Below are 19298 nucleotides of genomic sequence, written 5' to 3'. Positions count from 1 at the left end.
GTTAATAGAACATGACTCAAGTGAAAGTCAGCTAGTAAAATACTACTTGAGTAAAATTATTTGGTTTTACATTTACTTTTGATACCTACGTATATTTAATTGCTAAAATATACATAACATTCCTTATATTAAGCAAAGCAGATGGCACCATTTTCTTGTTATGAAAATTTACGGATAGCCAGGGGACACTCCAACACTCAGACATCATTTACAAACTAAGCATTTGTGTCTAGTGAGTCTGTCAGATCAGAGGCAGTAGGGATGACCAGGGATGTTCTCTTGATAAGAGTGTGAATTTGACTTTTCCTGTCCTGCTAAGCATTCAAAATGTAACGAGTACTTTTGGGAGTCAGGGAAAATGTATGGAGTAAAAAGTACAATATTGTCTTTAGGAATGTAGTGAAGTAAAAGTAGTCAAAAATATAAATAGTAAACTACAGATAACCAAGCATCTTTTATCCTTTTCGCTTATCTGAGCATGTGGCACTCACGCTTGTGGTAGGCATTCGGATGTGGGTATTTTATTATGTTCCCAATTAGCTGCTTCCAATGCAGCCGCTTCTCTTCCTGGGGTCCAAACAGGTAGGCCTACCTGTCTTTTTTTATATTGAGGGTGGTTTGGGTACTTTGCTGGCTTCTGATGTTCATTCATCTCATTGTTATTTTTTGGAACATGCAGAATAGACGCTGTGACTAAAACGTTAACTAGTATAAATAAATGTCGCAACCCAAACACCCATCACCACAAGAGACTTTGCATCACAATGCTCTGGTCAAATTGCATCACTTTGCAGCTTAGGAGATGAGCTGTTTTGATTTGAGGGAAATGTTATTTGATGTAAAACATATTCTCATTCCCCTGTTGTGGTGTCACTGCTTTTCAGATGTCCATAAAGGATTTTCTTAAACCAGTTTAATGCTGAATTCAGTGATTACATCATGTAGAAGACATATTGTGATATTTGGGACAGCATGGTGGAGGGATGAGTGTGTGTGTAGTAATGTGCCATGACACGGGTCCAGCTGGTGAGATTTACAGTTAAAGACTGAACGAGGCCACAGGATTAATGCTTTTGTTCTGCTGACATCCACGCTCAGCAAGAGAGAAGTGAGACACTTGTGCGCATGTGCCACTGACTACATGGATTAATACTAGAAATGTATTTGATGAGATTACTATAAAGTTTTTGATTCTATGGGACCATGCCTTATTTATTAAGATATTGTTCTGGGAGGTAGTGAGGGTTTTAGATTATAATCCTAGTCATTAGTCAGCACAGTGGAAGCATCCTACATGCTCTTTGTCCCTATGTCCCCTATGCCCTTTAGGCAGTGCCTGCTGCCTGGATGATGCACAATGCATAGCCATTAAAGTTATTCCATGCTGTAGTGTTTTTGTTACCTAACTGGGTATAAATAGTCTGTTATTTATGGGCTTGCTGCTGGTTTGGGGCCCTTAGAGTGCTAAGGGATTTCTGTGCCCTGCTCATTCGCAGTGAAATCTCCTGCTCTCATGGCCCAGCCATATAGAGAGCAGTAATCCAGACATGCAAACTGCTGGGATATAATTCCTATCCAGAGGTTTGTATTGGCTGGCAGTTCTCCAGCTGCATTTATTTATTTATTTATTTCCCCCCTCACGGGACATGGCTGCATGCTGTCAGTGGGTGACAGGGAATGTGAATGTTGAAGTGAATAAAGAAGTGAATAGTCTGCTAGATGGATAATATTTTGGGGGATGGGAGAGGGTATGGTGTGATGATGGAAAGTTGAGTGAGTGAGATGATGATGGGGGGCTATGGGTTTTAATGGGGACTAAACCTACATAGGGATTTTGGGAAAATGGGGCGGTGTACATACATGATCTGTCAGGGCTTCGTACCACAATTATCCCGGCGGCAGCAGCAGTGTTTTCATTAGTGTAATGTTTAGAGATCTCCAGAATTATGTAACAGTGACGCGCTGTCATCCCCTCTGGGCCTGCCCACCGCCAGTAGCATGACTGTTGTCCATTTCATTTCTCTGAGGGGGAAAAAACATCTGTCAGAGCCGACGGTAGGGGACACAGGGCTCGTGATTGCGAACGTAGTAGCAAGTGGGCAGGGCTCAGTGGGTTCAGTGTAGTGTGTATGATGGCAGTGAGCACAGTGGTGGCAGAGATGGTTAGAAGTCAGGGCTGCCTTTCAGAATATTGCGGAGGGAAGTGAGATGTTAGTGGAGCCGTTGTGAGTAGCATGGGGTGTATGTAATGCAGTTGTAAGTGGAGATACGGCCGAGGGCTCAAATATGAAGTTTAAGAAGTTCATTACCATCATGCAGGCGGCCATGGGCATTGTCCCCCTCAACAAACGAGAGCTCCTACCACCTGGGAGGAAACTCTGGAGACCCCCAGGGTGAGTTAAACTGAGGTGTGCATATGAGCTTGTATGCATGAAATGAATGTTTGTCTACTGTCTGTATGTAGCTGCTGGTGTATTCAAGTACAAGCATCTACTGTACCTCTACAATATTTTAATCCTTTGCACAAGTATTCAAAATGTTGCCAATATTGCTAGGCAAATCACAAACATGATTTGGAATGTATGTTTCTGCTTTGCTCACCAGATGGTACTAGCCTACATGCTACAGTATGAGCATGTGTGTTGCCATTAGTTACTGCTCAGGTCATGGATGCTGCATTTTGATTGTGACTCTGCTATTGGAGCACAGCAGATGAATGAATGTAGCAGAGATCCTTCCTGTGAGTAGCATGGCTCTCCTTAGCTGGACCAATCCAGCACACAGTCACTCACTGGATCCATTATCAGATCCACTATGGAACCATTCTTTAGTCCATGGCTGCTACTGTATTTATTGTTGCAAATAAAATGTGCAGTGTATTGCCACTCAAGCGGTTACTAAGTTGTCAAGGAAGGTTTTTTTGTTTGTGTGTGTATATTTATGTGACCCCCCCCTCACTCACTGAGGTTGATGTTGTGGATCAATTATTCATTATACACAACATTGCTCTTAGTAATTCTCCCAAGGTACAGGAATTCCATTTTGGACATGAATGTGTTCTCAGTTTGGAAATGTCCTAATTGTGTGGGTCTCATGCTGACAGAAGCTTGTCTACCCTGCATACCACTGCTGGCTTGCTTCTGAAGCTAAGCAGGGTTGGTCCTGGTCAGTCCCTGGATGGGAGACCAGATGCTGCTGGAAGTGGTGTTGGAGGGCCAGTAGGAGGCACTCTTTCCTCTGGTCTAAAAAAAAAAAAGAAAATATCCCAATGCCCCAGGGCAGTGATTGGGGACACTGCCCTGTGTAGGGTGCCGTCTTTCGGATGGGACGTTAAACGGGTGTCCTGACTCTCTGAGGTCATTAAAGATCCCATGGCACTTATCGTAAGAGTAGGGGTGTTAACCCGGTGTCCTGGCTAAATTCCCAATCTGGCCCTCAAACCATCATGGTCACCTAATAATCCCCAGTTTACAATTGGCTCATTCATCCCCCTCCTCTCCCCTGTAACTATTCCCCAGGTCGTTGCTGCAAATGAGAACGTGTTCTCAGTCAACTTACCTGGTAAAATAACGGTAAAATAAAAAATAAAATAAAAATATCGCTTCCCTGCTCAGCTATAACACGGCTAGGGCAGGGGATTGGGGAGTTCGTTGGAAAGGAAAAGTCAAACAACACAAGCTGAGCATTTGGTCAAAGATCACAGCAAGGTCAATCACTTTATTTATTACTATTCTGACATGAGGTCAAATGGCTGCAGAGCAAATATTTGGCTCAAGCGCAAACAGATTACAGCTGCATTGAGGCCTTAAGTTTGTGTGTGCGCATGCCTGTGCATCAGACTGTGCCTTTGCATGTGTGAGTGTTTGTTTGTCTGGTTGTGACCAGGGCAAGGCTTTGTTTTGTTATGGATTGGTATTTGAACCAATACCTTTCACTGTGTTAATGTTTCACTTCAATGGCCCGTCAGCGTTTTAATTCTCTAATGTGGAATGAAATTCATTTCATACAGTTTCTACTCTTTTCAGTTGAGATTTTACATAGGTTACCAATAACAATCCTTTATACAAAGTTTAACTCTATTCCTAATGTTGAGTAATGGTTATTTAAACCCTGCTGTCTCTCCCAACAGGGACACACCCAGTACTGACCAGTCCAACACTGACCTGTTCAGGTCCAGCTGCTCCTGGGATAGGTTCTACTGGACCAAGGAAGCCCAGTACCTGTGTCTCCGTCGACTCTCTGCACCCAGCTACTCTGCTATTCTGAGGGTACCTCATCCTTTCTGCCTACTTTGTATTCTTTACCCATCCTATTTTCTGCCCTAACACTGTGAGCGTGTGTGGTTGGACATATTATTTATGGTGCCATGTGATCTAGTCTTTAAACAGGAAATCCAGAATGGTTATGTTTTAAGTCAGTTGGAAAAGCTCTGATGGATATCTATTGCCTTAGATCTTCCTTCAGTTATTCATGTTCCCCATTCACAAAGTGTATGTATCCAAGGCCTTTGTCCCATTGCCCTATTTAGAAGTTTCTGGTTCTCTCCCCTCCCCCAATGCAAATTTAACCAGGAAGACAGGACTCATCCACATAGAGGCGGTTCAAAGAGAACTCCGAGTGAGAAATTCAGGCCAACCATCACAACACGTATTGTTGTGCTACACTGGACAAAAATATAAACGCAACATGTGAAGTGTTGGTCCAATGTTTCATGAGCTGAAATATACGTCCCAGAGATTTTCCATGCACACAAAAAGCTTATTTCTCTCAAATTGTGTGCCTAAATTTGTTTACATCCCTGTTAGTGAGCATTTTCTCCTTTGCCAATATAATCCATCCACCTGACAGGTGTGACATATCAAGAAGCTGATTAAACAGCATGATCATTACACAGGTGCACAAACTGGGGAGCCAGGCCCAGCCAATCAGAATGAGTTTTTCCCCCCACAAAAGGGCTTTATTATAAACAGAAACACTCCTCAGCATCCCTCCCACCTCTCATCAGACAATCCTGCAGGTGAAGAAGCTGGATGTGGAGGTTCTGGGCTGGCGTGGTTACACGTGGTTGTTAAGCCGGTTGGATGTACTGCCAAATTCTCTAAAATAGAAGTTGGAGGCAGCTTATGGTAGAGAAATTAACAAAATTCTGTTTAATCAGCTTCTTGATATATGCCACACCTGTCGGGTGGATGGATTATCTTGGCAAAGGAGAAAAGCTTACTTCTTGGTAAAATACTCCTTACACAGCCTGGAGGTGTGTTGGGTCATTATCCTGTTGAAAAACAAATGATAGACCCACTAAGCCCAAACAAGATCGTATGGCGTATTGCTGCAGAATGCTGTGGTAGCCGTGCTGGTTAAGTGTGCCTTGAATTCTAACTAAATCAGTGTCACCAGGAAAGCACCCCCACACCATAACACCTTCTCCATGGTTCACCCACACCGCGTCTCACAAAGACACGGCGGTTGGAACCAAAAATCTCACATTTGGACTCCAGACCAAAGGACAAATTTCCACCGGTCTAATATCCATTGCTTGTGTTTCTAGGCCCAAGCAAGTCTCTTCTTATTGCTGTCTTTTTTTAGTAGTGTTTTCTTTACAGCAATTCGACCATGAATACCTGATGTGTCTGTTACTTGTACTCTGTGACGCATTTATTTGGCCTGCAATTTCTGAGGCTGGTAACTCTAATGAACTAATGTAACTCCTGGGTCTTCCTTTCCTGTGGCGGTCCCCATAGCGCCTGATGATTTTTGCGACTGCACTTGAAGACATTTTCAAAGTTCTTAATTTTCCGGATTGACTGACCTTCATGTTTTTAAAGTAATGATGGACTGTTATTTCTCTTTGCTTATTTGAGCTGTTCTTTCCATAATATGGACTTCTATTCTATTTTACCAAATAGAACTATCTTCTGTATATGATCCCTACACAACTGATTGGCTCAAACACAACTGATTGGCTCAAACGCATGAAGGAAAGAAATTCTACAAATTAACTATTAACGATGCACACCTGTAAATTGAAATGCTTTCCAGGTGACTACCTCATGAAGCTGGTTTAGAGAATGCCAAGATTGTGCAAAGCTGTCATCAAGGCAAAGGGTGGCTACTTTGAAGAATCTCAAATATAAAATATATTTTGATTTGTTTAGCACTTTTTTGGTTACTACATGATTCCATATGTGTTATTTCATAGTTTTTATGTCTTCACTGTTATTCTACAATGTAGAAAATAGCAAAAATAAAGAGAAACCCTGGAATGATTAGGTGTTCCAAAACTTTTGACCGGTTGTGTGTGTGTATGTGTGCCTGCGTGTGCGCGCTATGCAGAAATCTCTCCGCCATTTCCTGGTTGCTAAAATTTGAATAGTTCACCTAATTTCAGGTTGTGACAAAACAAGCAGCAAGTATAGTGTAGAGCAGCCAAACTCAACTGGCGGTCCGAGTCCTGACCCAGAGAACAGTCAATCCGGATGGGACAACATATTGCATTTTGTTATATTAAAGTCAATACATTATTTTTTGGACAGCATTATAAAATCTACCGGGCGCAGCGGCCTCTTCAACTCAGCAACCTCTCACTCTCTCTGTGTTGCCAGCTATTGGCTGTCCTAAAAGTCGCTAAATGACGCCATCACCTAATTTGCATAATTGGCCATGTGCATGTATTTGTGATGGACGCTGTAGGAGAGAGGAATAATGTTGTGGGAGAGACAAAATGTGAGTAAAAAACACCCTAAATATGTTTAGAACTACAAATGAACTTTCTTCTGTCGATTCTTGTTTTTTTTAAATGTCACAATTCCAACCCTCCTCCTTTATCCGGGCTTGGGACCGGCAAAAGTGACCCAAAAGAGGCACTCTGCAGAGTTACTTCGTTTTTAATTTAATTTTTAAAAAATTGTTTCGTTTTCTTAATTTGGTTTGGTTTTTAACCTTATGGTCCACTTAGGAGCCTACAACAAGTCACAGTAAAACATGAACATTTTTAACCATAACATAAAAAAAAAAAAAATTGTATACACTCTAAATGGACCAAAAAGAGACAATAGAAAAAACTGTCAATGGCAATGTGAGAAAATTATGGTAACTAGTCTGGCCCTAATTCAGGTAAAAAATAAAATAAAAATTGTAAGCCACGGCGGGATCAGCCAGCGGCGGCTTCCCGCATGCGCGATTCATTTGCAGTCTGGATGAGGAGGGGTGAACATCTCCTGCTCTGACTGCAGCTGGGAGGGACTGGGCCGCCGAGTGAGTGCTTTGGGACGGGGGTGGGGCCCACGGCAGCACCCGCTGCTCATTGAGAAGAGTAAGAACGATATGTGCTTTCACGTCAGAGTCTCCAATAACACCAGAAAAAGTCGCTAGATTTGTCGCTAGTCGCTTTTTTGAAAATCTGTTGCTAGAGTGGTCTGAATAGTTGCTAAATATAGAGGCAAAGTCGCTAAGTTGGCAACACTGCTCTCTATCGAAGCAACGCCCACCTCTACTAGTGCCTACTAATCCAACCGCGTGGTTATGTGCAAATACAAGAGGCCACGTCTTACACAATCACATTAATTCAAATATCCTTTGTGGAACCTTGGGACAAGCAGGCAGAAAGAAGCAGATTTGACCGCAGTTCAACTGTAAATATGAGAGAATGAGCTTTGTTTACCAATATCTTTGTTTAATATGGCTTGTTAAATAAAAAATAAAGTTAAACCATATTCAAAGACGAGTGGACGGAACAGTATTCATTCATTCTCCCTGCAACTAGCACAAAACCAATGTATCCGTAGCTCTTGTGAAAAGTGTCAATGTTAAGTGCCATTATCACACCAGGCATAGTAAATTCGATCAGATGTATCCCCTGAACACGGAGGTGAGAAAAAACAAGATTAATTTACTCAAATCCCACACAAGTCCTTGTCAATTCCCTGACAGCCCAACAACGTGCAATGGAGTGTTCACTGAGGATAGCTTGGGTTTTGGGGGAGAACAACTTTTTCAGATGCTGAGATGGTAAAATAATGCATATGTGAAGTTGCTGACACCTTGCTTGAAGGTAAACTAAAAGATGAGCTCATGGAAAAGATCTAACTGATCCCAATGTCAGATTCCACAGCAATGAGGAGAACTGAAATGTTGGCTGAAGATTTACCTTAATAGCTTGAGGCCATTCAGAGTTAAATGCATGGTGCATTCTGAATGGCCTCATGTAGTGGGATCTGTTTGATCTTTTCCATGAGCTCATCTTTTAGTTTACCTTCAAGCAAAGGTTTTTGCATAGACAATTATGCAACCACTTTTGTTCTTCAGCATGTGTACATTCTAAATTAGTTGTAATTCAAATTCTTAGTCTCATTTAATCTACAGACCTGTTTGTTACTATGCTGTACCACACTGCCAATAAAGGACGATATCCATCAGGACCTTTGCCACCAAGAAAATTTGTCACTAGACCTTCTGAAATAGTAGTTGAGTACCCCTGGTGTAAAGCATCATTGTACCATCGAAACCATTGTGAAATGACTTTTCCATAACCACAAATATTGTATTTTCAGCTGTTTGAAGCTTGTGTACAAAACTGATAGTAAAAAAACTAAACTTAAGCATGCGCACATAGAAGAGAGATGCCACTTCTTAGACTTGCTTTCTATAATGACAGATCTATACCTCATATTTCTATGTGAATGTGGTTGCTTTCAGTAATTTGGAAGGATCCATTTTGCCAGAAAATTGACAGCATTCCAAGCAAAAATGAATGCGTGTTTTACTTTTTTTGGGTACAAGTAAAATACACATTTGAGCATTGCTATCAGTTATTTGATTCTTTGTTGTAGCAATGGACTGCAATTGCTCTACGTATTTGTCGAGATGAAAATATCGAGACCACTTAGGTTACCCCATCTTGAATTGGTACATCCTAATACGGTCTTCCCTTTCGGCGCTCTCTGATTCACTCAATTTGCTGGGTTGTTTTACTGATAATTTCAAAAACATGGGAAAATATTTGGAATATTATATTGGATAGGCTACATGTTACTTTTAACAATAGTCGTTGCCGAATTTCCTTTGTTTGAATCACAAGAAAAGTGGTCTCTGGTTTGAAAGTGCATGATGCCCGTAAATGGAGGGAGACTATTCAGTCTTAGCAGATATGAGACACATTATTTCAAAGTAAGTAAAACCAACGATTCTAAGGTCCATTATAAATGATTCCTTATTGTTTAATCATACTGTTGCAATGTTCATTTCGCTGACACACACTAGAGCACAAATGTTTTACAAAGTTTCAAGTCTGTCACGGGACCCTTACTGGAATGTTTCCACCTGCTGCTGCTAACGTTAGATAGTATCACGAAGGAATGAGTTCACTCGTAGCAACCATCAAAAGGCTGTGCCTGTCAACTTTTGCAAGCCACGTTGTGATATTCCGTATGAAGTGAAGATATTACTTAATATGGTGTTTGAAGTCATTGCACAATGGGCAGTCAAATGTATAATTCAGTAAAAATTCATTCACGATTGCGTCTGAACAAGGGTGGCAATATTTGGGAGTCATCCCCCCAAAAAAATCCTACTAGTGTTTTTAATGGATTGCTGTTGGTAGAAGTTACCTACCCTGAGGTGATATACAGTGTAGTTATGATCATTTTTTAATGTTCCAGTGTATTTAATAGACAGTGCGTAGTCACTCCATGTAATGTGGCTGTACTGCAAGTAGAGGGCGTACTACAACAAAACAATCTAGAGTGGATTAGACTGATGGCTAGGATGGCTACCCTAAAGATAAAACCACACTACATTCCATCTCTCTGCCTGGAGGTATACACACTACAGACCCCCAGACTCCCACGCTCTGGTCTGCTATCTAGTATCCACGCCGATTCCAATTTTCTTGTCTCTCCCTTTTTTTTATCATGGTGGATTTTGCAATATCCTCCATGTGTGGCTATATCCTCATTCCTCACACTTAATCACAAGTGATTTACAATGTAGTTCTACTAGTCTGTAGAACACCTGTGTGTCAATATATGCTCATTCTATATTGAGTCATAGCAATAGTCCAGGGGTTTATTCACTAGGAACCAAACAGAGGACTAGCCTGTACTTTCCCAATAAGAAAGGTTAATTTTCGCGGCAAAAGGTTTGCTAGTGTGCACTAATGAATACACCCCAGTCCTCCCTGACCACTCCTTATCTGTCCTGTGAGTCCAAACTTCTAAAAGTGGATTATGATCTGTCCCATCCTCTGTCAGCCAGAGTGATGCCCCCATTTCTAAAAGCCTGGGCTGGAGATGTAAGCAGCACAGGGATTCGGCTAAGTACTTCTTAAAACCTGCGCTCTCAGATTGGCTGTGTGCCCCCGTGTGTTTTTTAAAGTATGTAGTTAAAGCGTTTGATTTTTGGTATGTGTGAGTATTTGGGTTAAATCCTTACACACACAATTGCATACTCATTTGTATGTGTGTGTGTGCGATTAGGTTGGTGCGTTATTTTGTGTGTGTATTTTAATCATCAGCATGGTCGTGTGCGATTGTGTAAACACACAGTCTGTGGATGGTGGGATTTGCGCTGAATGTAGGCCAGCAGAATCCAGCTTACGTCAAAGCTAGGCAGGCAGACCAAAGCAGGGTGTTGCGGTTACTGCTGGTGCTGCTGTGGAAATGGAGGAGGTAGAATCGTAGCAGCCAGAGCAGCGCATCAGTGGAGGTAGAGGAGGAACCATGAAGACTGTCCTTCACCTGCACAGGAAATGGATCCACACCTACAAGGCCACCCCCATCCTCAAGGGGCTTGTGAGTGACTCCAGCTTGGCTCTAGATAGTTAGACAGGTGGTCTTTGGGTGGAAAGGTAAGCAGGTAGACAGGCAGTTGTGACAAGTTTTTCATGATGGGTGTAGTAGTTTCAGTGAGTGAAGTTGGTGGAACTATGTGTGTCAGTGATTATTTTGGTAGAGTTTTCTGTTTCCAACTGGTGGTATGGGTTCTGTGTTGTAAGGCTGAGGGTGTGTGGAATCAGTAGTCCATGTGTGACGCTGGTTAGTAGACTGACAACTCACACTAAATTCTTCCGCTGCTCTGTCGTTCGCTACATATTTTAATCAGAGACTGCCATCATTGAAGTTGTTTGTGGCACGGGGGGGCCTTGTACAAAAGTAATCCGTGATAGGATCGTCTCTAACCAAGTATCAAAGCCAATGACACATTTTCAAACTGCCACTTTACCCACGTGTGTTCTGGCTCTGGCCCAACCCCTCGGTTTCTGGACCAATCGGACGGCCCCTAATGTGTTCACATTCTGTGACGGGTCGGGGAGGTACTCCGATCTAGACTCATTATGGAGAAGGAACTCTTCTGTGGGCGTAGCGTTTGGCGGGAGCAAGGAGCCTGGTTAGCCAGGGAAAGTGATTAGTTGGTGTTGGTGTGTACTGTACTATGTGCTCCGAGAGCATGTGTTGGAAACATAAGTTTGTTTGTGCCAGGTATAGTACTGTTATCTTTTGTGTTGTTGGCTATATGAGATTTGGAGTATGGTGTTTTGATGTATTCTATTGGCATGGTCATTCAAGATTAATCTGACTCCGTATGTCTTGTTGAAATGAGAAACAAATGGTTAATATATCCTGTTCTTACCCTTATTGTGGAATGTGTCCTTCTCCCATAGAGCCCAGTCATGGAGGAAACTATGTGGGAGCAGTATACTGTGACACTGCAGAGGGTGAGTCTAGCTTTGCAATACACACACCACACTGGATTACTACACAATACAATATATTGCTTGCCATTACTGCAACCATAACACCCTTTACTCCAACCATATCACATTTCAGTGCATAACATTACTCTTCTTGTAGGGTTATAACCAAACCAGATATGAATTATAATTGCCATCTATAGCTACACCACCAGATTACAATGCAATATACTGTGGATCCTTTTAAGCTCTGTTTCTTTCAGAACATGTGCTATACTATCAACCCCAGGGGTAAGTACAGTGCCGTCGAGGGTACCCCAAATAAAAATGTGATCCACATAAAAATAAATTGTCACATTTTGAAACAGTCCATTTTATATTTTCCAACGGGGCTATACATTTGGGTGAGGTTTTTTTCTCGCCTGAGTAGCCTCATTTCACTGCCCAAAATTAAACCATCTAGTGTTCAGCAAAATCACAACACAATGTCAAATACAGGTAGCCTAGTCAAATAATGAACATCCAATCATATTAACCGTTAAATGCTGACCACACCTCTCGAGTCGCTTGCGCAAGCGTTGCAAAATAAATGTAAACATGCATGTTATTCAATTATTGCACCTACACTGCTTGCGCGCCAACAAGCGTCTGCGTTGCCAAGCGCTAATATAGAAGTCAGTTCTATTTGTAACCCTGAACGCGGTGCAAGTCCTGCCTCTCCCATCTCATTGGTTTATAGAAGCAGATACCCACGTGCCAACTCCTCGATGGTTATACCCACGTGGGGGATTGAAAGATGAACGGAGTTCGGTCGGTCGTCGTGATAACTATGACTATGAAAGTTCAATGCCAATCGCCAAAGAAGAAAAAGCTGGAAGGAGGAGAGAACTAGAAACGATTCAGTTGACTGTTTTATGTGTGGAATAATTGTCGGAGTAGAGGACCTTGTGCATTTCAGGTAAAATAACAACACAATGTTTATATCACAGGACAAATTTGCTAGAAACAGCAAGCTAGCTAAATAGGATAAATTAGCTAGCAACTGTAAGCTAGCTAGCTAAATTGGCGTAAATATTTAATACTTTTTGACCTGTCCCCAAATTAATATAATTGGTTCAGAGTTTGTTTTGAAATTTCAACCTGCATGTCGTGATCGTGTTTGGTGTGGGGGGACAAAATCAATTGGCACACGCGCCGCTGGTTTAGGTACGGTGTTACTCTCTCGCGAAAATTCCACTAATGGTCCGTATGTAGCCAAAAGTAGCTGCTGCTCATTCCGTTTGCTCGAAAATGGATAAAAGGTTCAAAGTAAGGCCCGCGTCCATAGACGCATACATACCAGCTCTACTGGTAATACTGCTACTACCAGCAGTACTACACCTGCATCTGTCGACGACACAAGTTGTTCTGCTTCCACGAGCACATCCAATGCTAGCATCAGTAATTCTACATTTGTTGTTAGCCCAGCTAGCATGGACACTGACAGTTGTGAATCTGATGCAGCTGAAGAGCTACTGCCCCCTTACCCGGGGAAAGCACCGAACAACAGACATTGGACCATCAAAGAGGCGCAAATATGATGAACTTTATTGATTTGGGGTTCACTTATATTGGGAGTAGTGCCTTTCCTCAGCCACAGTGTGTTATATGTGCAAAAGTCTCACAACTCGATGAAACCTTCACTCTTGCACAGACATTTTAGAAACAAAACATACCAATTTGAAAAATAAGCCGCAGGAGTTTTTTGAGCGAGAATTAAGACTTTCGAGTAGTAAGACCTATAAAAGCAACAGATACCATTAATAAGAAGGGGCTAAAAGCATCTTATATGGTGAGCTACCGAGTGGCTAGGACAGGTAAGCCCCATACGTTGTGCAGGACTTAATTCTTCCTGCTGCTGCAGATATAGCTGGTACAATGCTGGGGGAAAAGGCCCAAAAAACTATACAGACAATGTCTTCATCAAACAACAGTTTCACGACGCATCAGTGACATGGCAGGAGATGTTTTGAAACAATTACTGCTTTGCATACAAGCCAGTGAATTCTATGCATTTACAGCTGGATGAGTCAACAGATGTGGCGGGCCTGGCACAGCTCCTGGTATATGTCCGTTACATTTATGGTGGGTCAACTAAGGAAGACATCCTCTTCTGCAAACCACTGGAAACCAGGACAGCATGAGAGGATATTTTTAAAGCACGGTACAGCTTTGTGACATCAAATGGACTTTGGTGTTCAATATGTTTTGGTATCTGTACTGATGGCACAAAAGCCATGCCTGGGAAACATAGTGGAGTGGTAACGGGCGTGCAAGCAGTTGCTCCTGACGCCACTTGGGTACACTGCAGCATCCACCGAGAGGCTCTTGCTGCCAAGGGAATGCCAGACAGCTTGAAAGATGTTTTGGACAATCCAGTGAAAATGGTTAACTTTGTTAAAGCAAGGCCCCTGAACTCTCGTGTATTTTCTGCACTATGCAATGATATGGGCAGCGACCATGTAACGCTTTTACAACATACATAAGTGCACTGGTTATCAAGGGGCAAAGTATTGATACGTTTTTTTAATTGCGAGACTAGCTTAAAGTTATTTACTGATCATCATTTTCACTTGCCTGACCACTTGCATGATGAGTTTCTCACACGACTGGCCTATCTGGGTGACGTTTTTTTCTCACCTGAATGATCTGAGTCTAGGATTACAGGGACTCTCCGCAACTATATTCAATGTGCGGGACAAAATTGAGGCTGTGATTAAGAAGTTGGAGTTGGAGTTCTCTGTTTGCAAAAACAAGGACAACACACAGGTCTTTCAATCATTGTATGTTTTTTTCTGGTGTGCAAATGAACTCAAGCTTACGGACAATGTCAAATGTGATATAGCAAAGCACCTGAGTGAATTGGGTGCGCAATTATGCAGGTACTTTCCTGAAACGGATGACCCAAACAACTGGATTCATTATCCCTTTCATGCACTGCCTCCAGTCCACTTACCGATATCTGAACAAGAGCCTTATTGAAATTGCAACAAGCGGTTCTGTAAAAATGTAATTTAATCAGAAGCCACTGCCAAATTTCTGGATTAGGCTACGCTCAGAGTATCCTTCCTTGGCAAAAAAATGCGCTGTTAAGACACTGATACCCTTTGCGTACCTATATGAGAGTGGATTCTCGGCCCTCACTATGAAAATTAAATACAGGCACAGACTGTGTGGATAATTATTTAAGACTGAGACTCTCTGCAATACAACCCAACATTGCAGAGTTATGTGCATCCTTTCAAACACATCCTTCTCATTAACCTGTGGTGCGTTATTCACAATTTTGATGAACAAATAAGGTTTTATATGTAAGATGGTTAAATAAAGAGCAAAACTATTAATTATTATTATTTGTACCCTTGTCCTATAAGATTTCTTTGTCACTGTCACAACCCGGCTCGTGGGAAAACTCACACTCATTCTTATGTTTAATAAATGTAGTGTATGTGGCAGGCTTACAATGATGTCAAAAAAAACATTTGAGAGTGGGCTGACCCTGGTGCTAGAGGGGATGCGCAGCTGGAGGTTGAATGATAGAAGGGGTACGGGACTATAATAAGTTTGGGAACCACTGATCTAGAACATGTTCACCCATCTACAGCACACATTCCATGCATGCAGCACATCTGCCCAGCACTGTTATAATCGTGTGGAGCTCACACTCATTGTCTCATAGCCTCACTCTATGCTCTGGCTATGAAGTTGCTTTTAACAAATAGATTTTGTTGACCACCACATCACTGACCCTTCCACATCCAGCTGTCATATGCTCTCTCTAGACTATGTCTCTTTCTTCATCCGTCCTTCTACATCTCCTTAGTCCCAGTTTCTTTCACGTTCCAATTTACCCTTCCTCTTGTCCTCTTTCTTTAGCTTACCACATCACTCGCTCTCTAACAATCCATTGCCTCCATTGTCCCTGTCTCTTTCTGGTACTGAAAGACATTGGAGTGGAGCAATTATTATTATTTTTTTAATTGTACAGATGGGGGTGTGGGGGGGAGTCATAGAGGACCATCAAATCTTTGCTCCAATCTCATCTGGGCAGCGCAGGGGCAGGTACACCACTCAGACAACAAGGACCAGGACAGAAGGGTACACACACACAAAGTAAACTTAGACGTACTTAAAATAATTAGATATATTCACTCAGACACTAACCTGAACAGACTAGTACACAGGCGCTTGCATGCACAAAAATCTAATCAAAACACCCATACAAACACATCTCTAATACATGTCCTCTCCACTGCAGGACCCCAAGATGGGTTTTGGTATTGCAGTGTCCGGGGGGCGGGACAACCCCAACGAGGAAAGCGGGGAGATGTCCATAGTAGTGTCTGACGTGCTTCAGGGAGGGCCCGCCGATGGCCTGCTATTGTACGTACCTCCTGTCAATCAATCATAATGATGCATCATGTGTTCTGTCATTTTGAATCTACAGTTTGAATATCTCACAGTGGATTTGTTTTCCCTCATATGTTAATTGTGTTTTGTAGTGCGAATGACCGGGTGGTGCAGGTGAACGCTACTCCCATGGATGGTGTGCCACACTCCTTCGCTGTACAGACCCTCAGAAAGTGTGGAAAAGTAGCCAAAATTGTGAGTATAATATTTGACATCTGTTTTATTATGGTGGCAAAATATGAAGATGCTTGCTATTTTACATTTAGGACTCAAGTATAGGAGTTTGGGATCTGAGGGTTGGATAAGTGTCAATGATTCCTGACTGTTCAGTCAGTGCCTGATGTGGTCTTTGGTTTTGACAGACGGTTAAGAGGCCCAGGAAGGTTCCGGTCAACCTGCTGAAACATGGCCCTTCCCCTGACGACCGTGTCTTCAGCAACAATGATTATGACCAGGACCGCCACAGTGTGTACAGTGGACGCAGCGGTCATCAAGATCGCGACCACAGCCAGGAGAGGGGAGGTTACACAGACGCTGGCTACCAGGGACAGGGCTTTGACCGGGATTACGGTCGAGATGACCGGGGCAGGAGTATGGAGAGGGACCTTGATCCAGAGAGGCAGTACAGACGAGACGGCAGCAAAGGTCGGACTCTGGACCACGAACGTAGCCCTGACCGCCGCTACAAAAGTGACCGCACTCTTGACCGTGACCGCAGCCCCAATCTGCGTTACCGTAGTGATCTCACTCTTGACCGCGACCCCAGCCCTGACAGGCGTTTCCGTAGCGAACGCACTCTGGACCGCACTAACAGCCCTGACTTGCGATACAGAGCTGGTCACAGTCCTGCCCGCAGTCACGGTCGCGACCGCAGCTTTGAGCGGAACCGCAAACGTGTTCCTAGTGACCACGACCAGAGGAAGGAGCAGATGAAGAGTGGGAGCAGGGAACGTCTGGACCGTTCACCCTCCCCCACCTCCATGCCAATTCCCATGTCCCGCCCTCCTCGGGAGCCGGAGCCCCTGGAGAAACCCGTTAGTGTGCTGCTACTAAAAAACAGGCCCAACGAAGGTCAGGATAGGGCTATACGAAACATTACATTATTTTGATCTCTTGCTCCTCCATTTCTGTTGACTCTACCTACCCTCTCCCCCAAGACTGCCTGTGTTTAAATGTTTACTTTGTTTTTATGTTGACGTGTGTTTGTTGTAGAGTATGGTCTGCATCTGGGTAGTCAGCTGTTCATTAAGGAGATGACCAGCACAGGTCTGGCATGCAGGGATGGCAACCTCCAGGAGGGAGACATCATACTGAAGGTAGGAAGGGCCTCACACACAGACACACCACTGTTTCATCTCTGCCCTGGGGGAAGTATTGTTTCAGTGCTGCCTCTTCAAAAATTATGTGTAGAGTTGGCCAAAAGCATGACAGCACTATCTTAGACAGGTGGCTACAGATGTGAATGTGCTTTGACATCTCACCCTGTGTCAGATCAATGGTACGGTGACAGAGAACCTGTCTCTGAGTGATGCAGGGAAGCTGATCGAGAAGTCTCGTGGGAAGCTGCAGCTGGTGGTGCAGAGAGACAGAAGACAGGTCCTCATCAGGATTCCTCCCCTGGCAGACAGTGACTCTGAGCTCGATGGTGAGAGACCCTCCACTCTGTCTCTGTGGCAGCAGCTCCTTTCCTTTTTGAGGGAAAAAACTTTTTATGTGTACAGATTCAGAACTGTCCCAGTACTTTTTTCTTTCATTGACCTTCTGTATAATCTGCTGATTTGAACATGTACGCTTTCTGCTGTCTATTGTTCTGTCCCTGTCTGGTTTTATTGAAATGTCTGTTTAGTTTTTGTTTGATTTTCGCAAAAAGCACTTTCCACCTTTTGGGATAATCCTTTATTTATTTATTTATTTATTTTTACTTTACTCACCCTCCACACGATCATTGGTATAGAGATGTCACATGCCCCAGAGACTTCTCACTCACAATGTTCCATTCAGGGATGTGGTGTGTGTGAGCGCTTGCCTGGGGAATATAATACCCATCATAATCCACCTATTGAATATGACAGAATTGTATTATCTTATGGTCTGAAATGTAGCATATGTGCTGTCTAAGATTGGAACTGCAGCTAGGTTATTGAGTACAGAAGTGCATGTCTGTGTGTCAGCCACTGCCACAGTGTAACTGTGTGAGGTTTGCTGTGTCTGTTTCACTCTACTTAGAATATGTTTCATGTTTCTTGGGTAAAAAGTTGAGTTGGTGTTTCACTGAGGCTGTATGTATGAAACATGACTTGGGTGATCTGTCTGAAGATGAACTAGATGTTGGTGATATTTTGTGTTCCAGATATCTCGGAGATCGAGTCTTACCGCTCCTACTCGCCACAGGATGACCGACGGGCCCCCACCTCAGACCTGTCTTCCCATTCCTCCAATGAGAGGCTCCGAGACAAACCCAGGTAAACCGTCACCCTCTGGTCCCACCTGCACTATGGATCACTCTTATGTACCGGTAACAAGTTCAGATATTTACAGAATGACTGTTTTTACTCCGTCACTATGAGAAAAGTCTACTTTGACTGTAGCTGTGCTGTAGAGTTTGAGAACCATAGGATTCTGTGTGCGTTAACATCAGGGAGGACCCACCAAGCAGGCTGGCTAAGATGGGCGCCATGCCGACACCGTTCGCCATGCCGGCACGAGTATCAGATAGAGTTATGGAGGACACGCCCCCTCTGCCAGCAGAGAGGGAGGAGTCCCGCCCAGAAATGTCCCCAGGTAACTACAATGTCTTTAAACAAATGAATACGATAGATACAAATGTTATCGTCACATTTACCTGTTATTATAGAACCAGCATTGGGTAACTTACACCTAGGGCTGTACCTTATTACCGGCAGTCATGTCATAACCGCAGTCAAATTCCACGTGACCATTGAATCACGGTATTCTCCTTTTATGCACTATGAACATGCGTTGGTAGTACCCAACTTGTTAATGACCATCAGGTCACTAATGGTACTCAGGACTCTACTGTCCCTCTAACCACTCTGACGTTAATGCAAATGTTTATTATGCACACTGGATGGGCTGGTTATTTTCTACTATGCTCCAAACATTCTATTAATCAGTCTGTGAAATAACTTATAGGCCTAGGCCA

The 19298-nt window shown here is 43.1% G+C and overlaps 1 protein-coding gene across 7 annotated transcripts in view; it reads left to right on the top strand.

The window, feature by feature from the left end:
- LOC139543571 (tight junction protein ZO-2-like) overlaps positions 1-19298 on the top strand; it is a 45370-nt gene that overhangs the window by 10836 nt on the left and 15236 nt on the right. The window contains exons 2-10 of one of the 7 annotated variants that reach the window (XM_071349769.1): positions 4130-4268; positions 11657-11710; positions 15984-16108; positions 16228-16330; positions 16498-17206; positions 17348-17451; positions 17627-17780; positions 18486-18597; positions 18774-18916. In XM_071349769.1, the coding sequence (XP_071205870.1) occupies positions 11666-11710; positions 15984-16108; positions 16228-16330; positions 16498-17206; positions 17348-17451; positions 17627-17780; positions 18486-18597; positions 18774-18916 (1495 nt within the window). In that variant the 5' untranslated portion in view covers positions 4130-4268; positions 11657-11665. Of the gene's footprint in view, positions 1-4129; positions 4269-6601; positions 6724-8906; positions 9166-11656; positions 11711-11949; positions 11978-12012; positions 15839-15983; positions 16109-16227; positions 16331-16497; positions 17207-17347; positions 17452-17626; positions 17781-18485; positions 18598-18773; positions 18917-19298 lie in introns of those variants that run through there. The other 6 variants (XM_071349772.1, XM_071349767.1, XM_071349766.1 and 3 more) reach the window with 6 other exon arrangements.

The sequence above is a fragment of the Salvelinus alpinus genome, chromosome 18 (genome assembly GCF_045679555.1).
Source record: "Salvelinus alpinus chromosome 18, SLU_Salpinus.1, whole genome shotgun sequence".
Classification (NCBI taxonomy): Eukaryota; Metazoa; Chordata; class Actinopteri; order Salmoniformes; family Salmonidae; genus Salvelinus; species Salvelinus alpinus.
The sequence above is the reverse complement of the archived record's forward strand: the minus strand, read 5'-3'. Positions and strand labels throughout refer to the sequence as shown.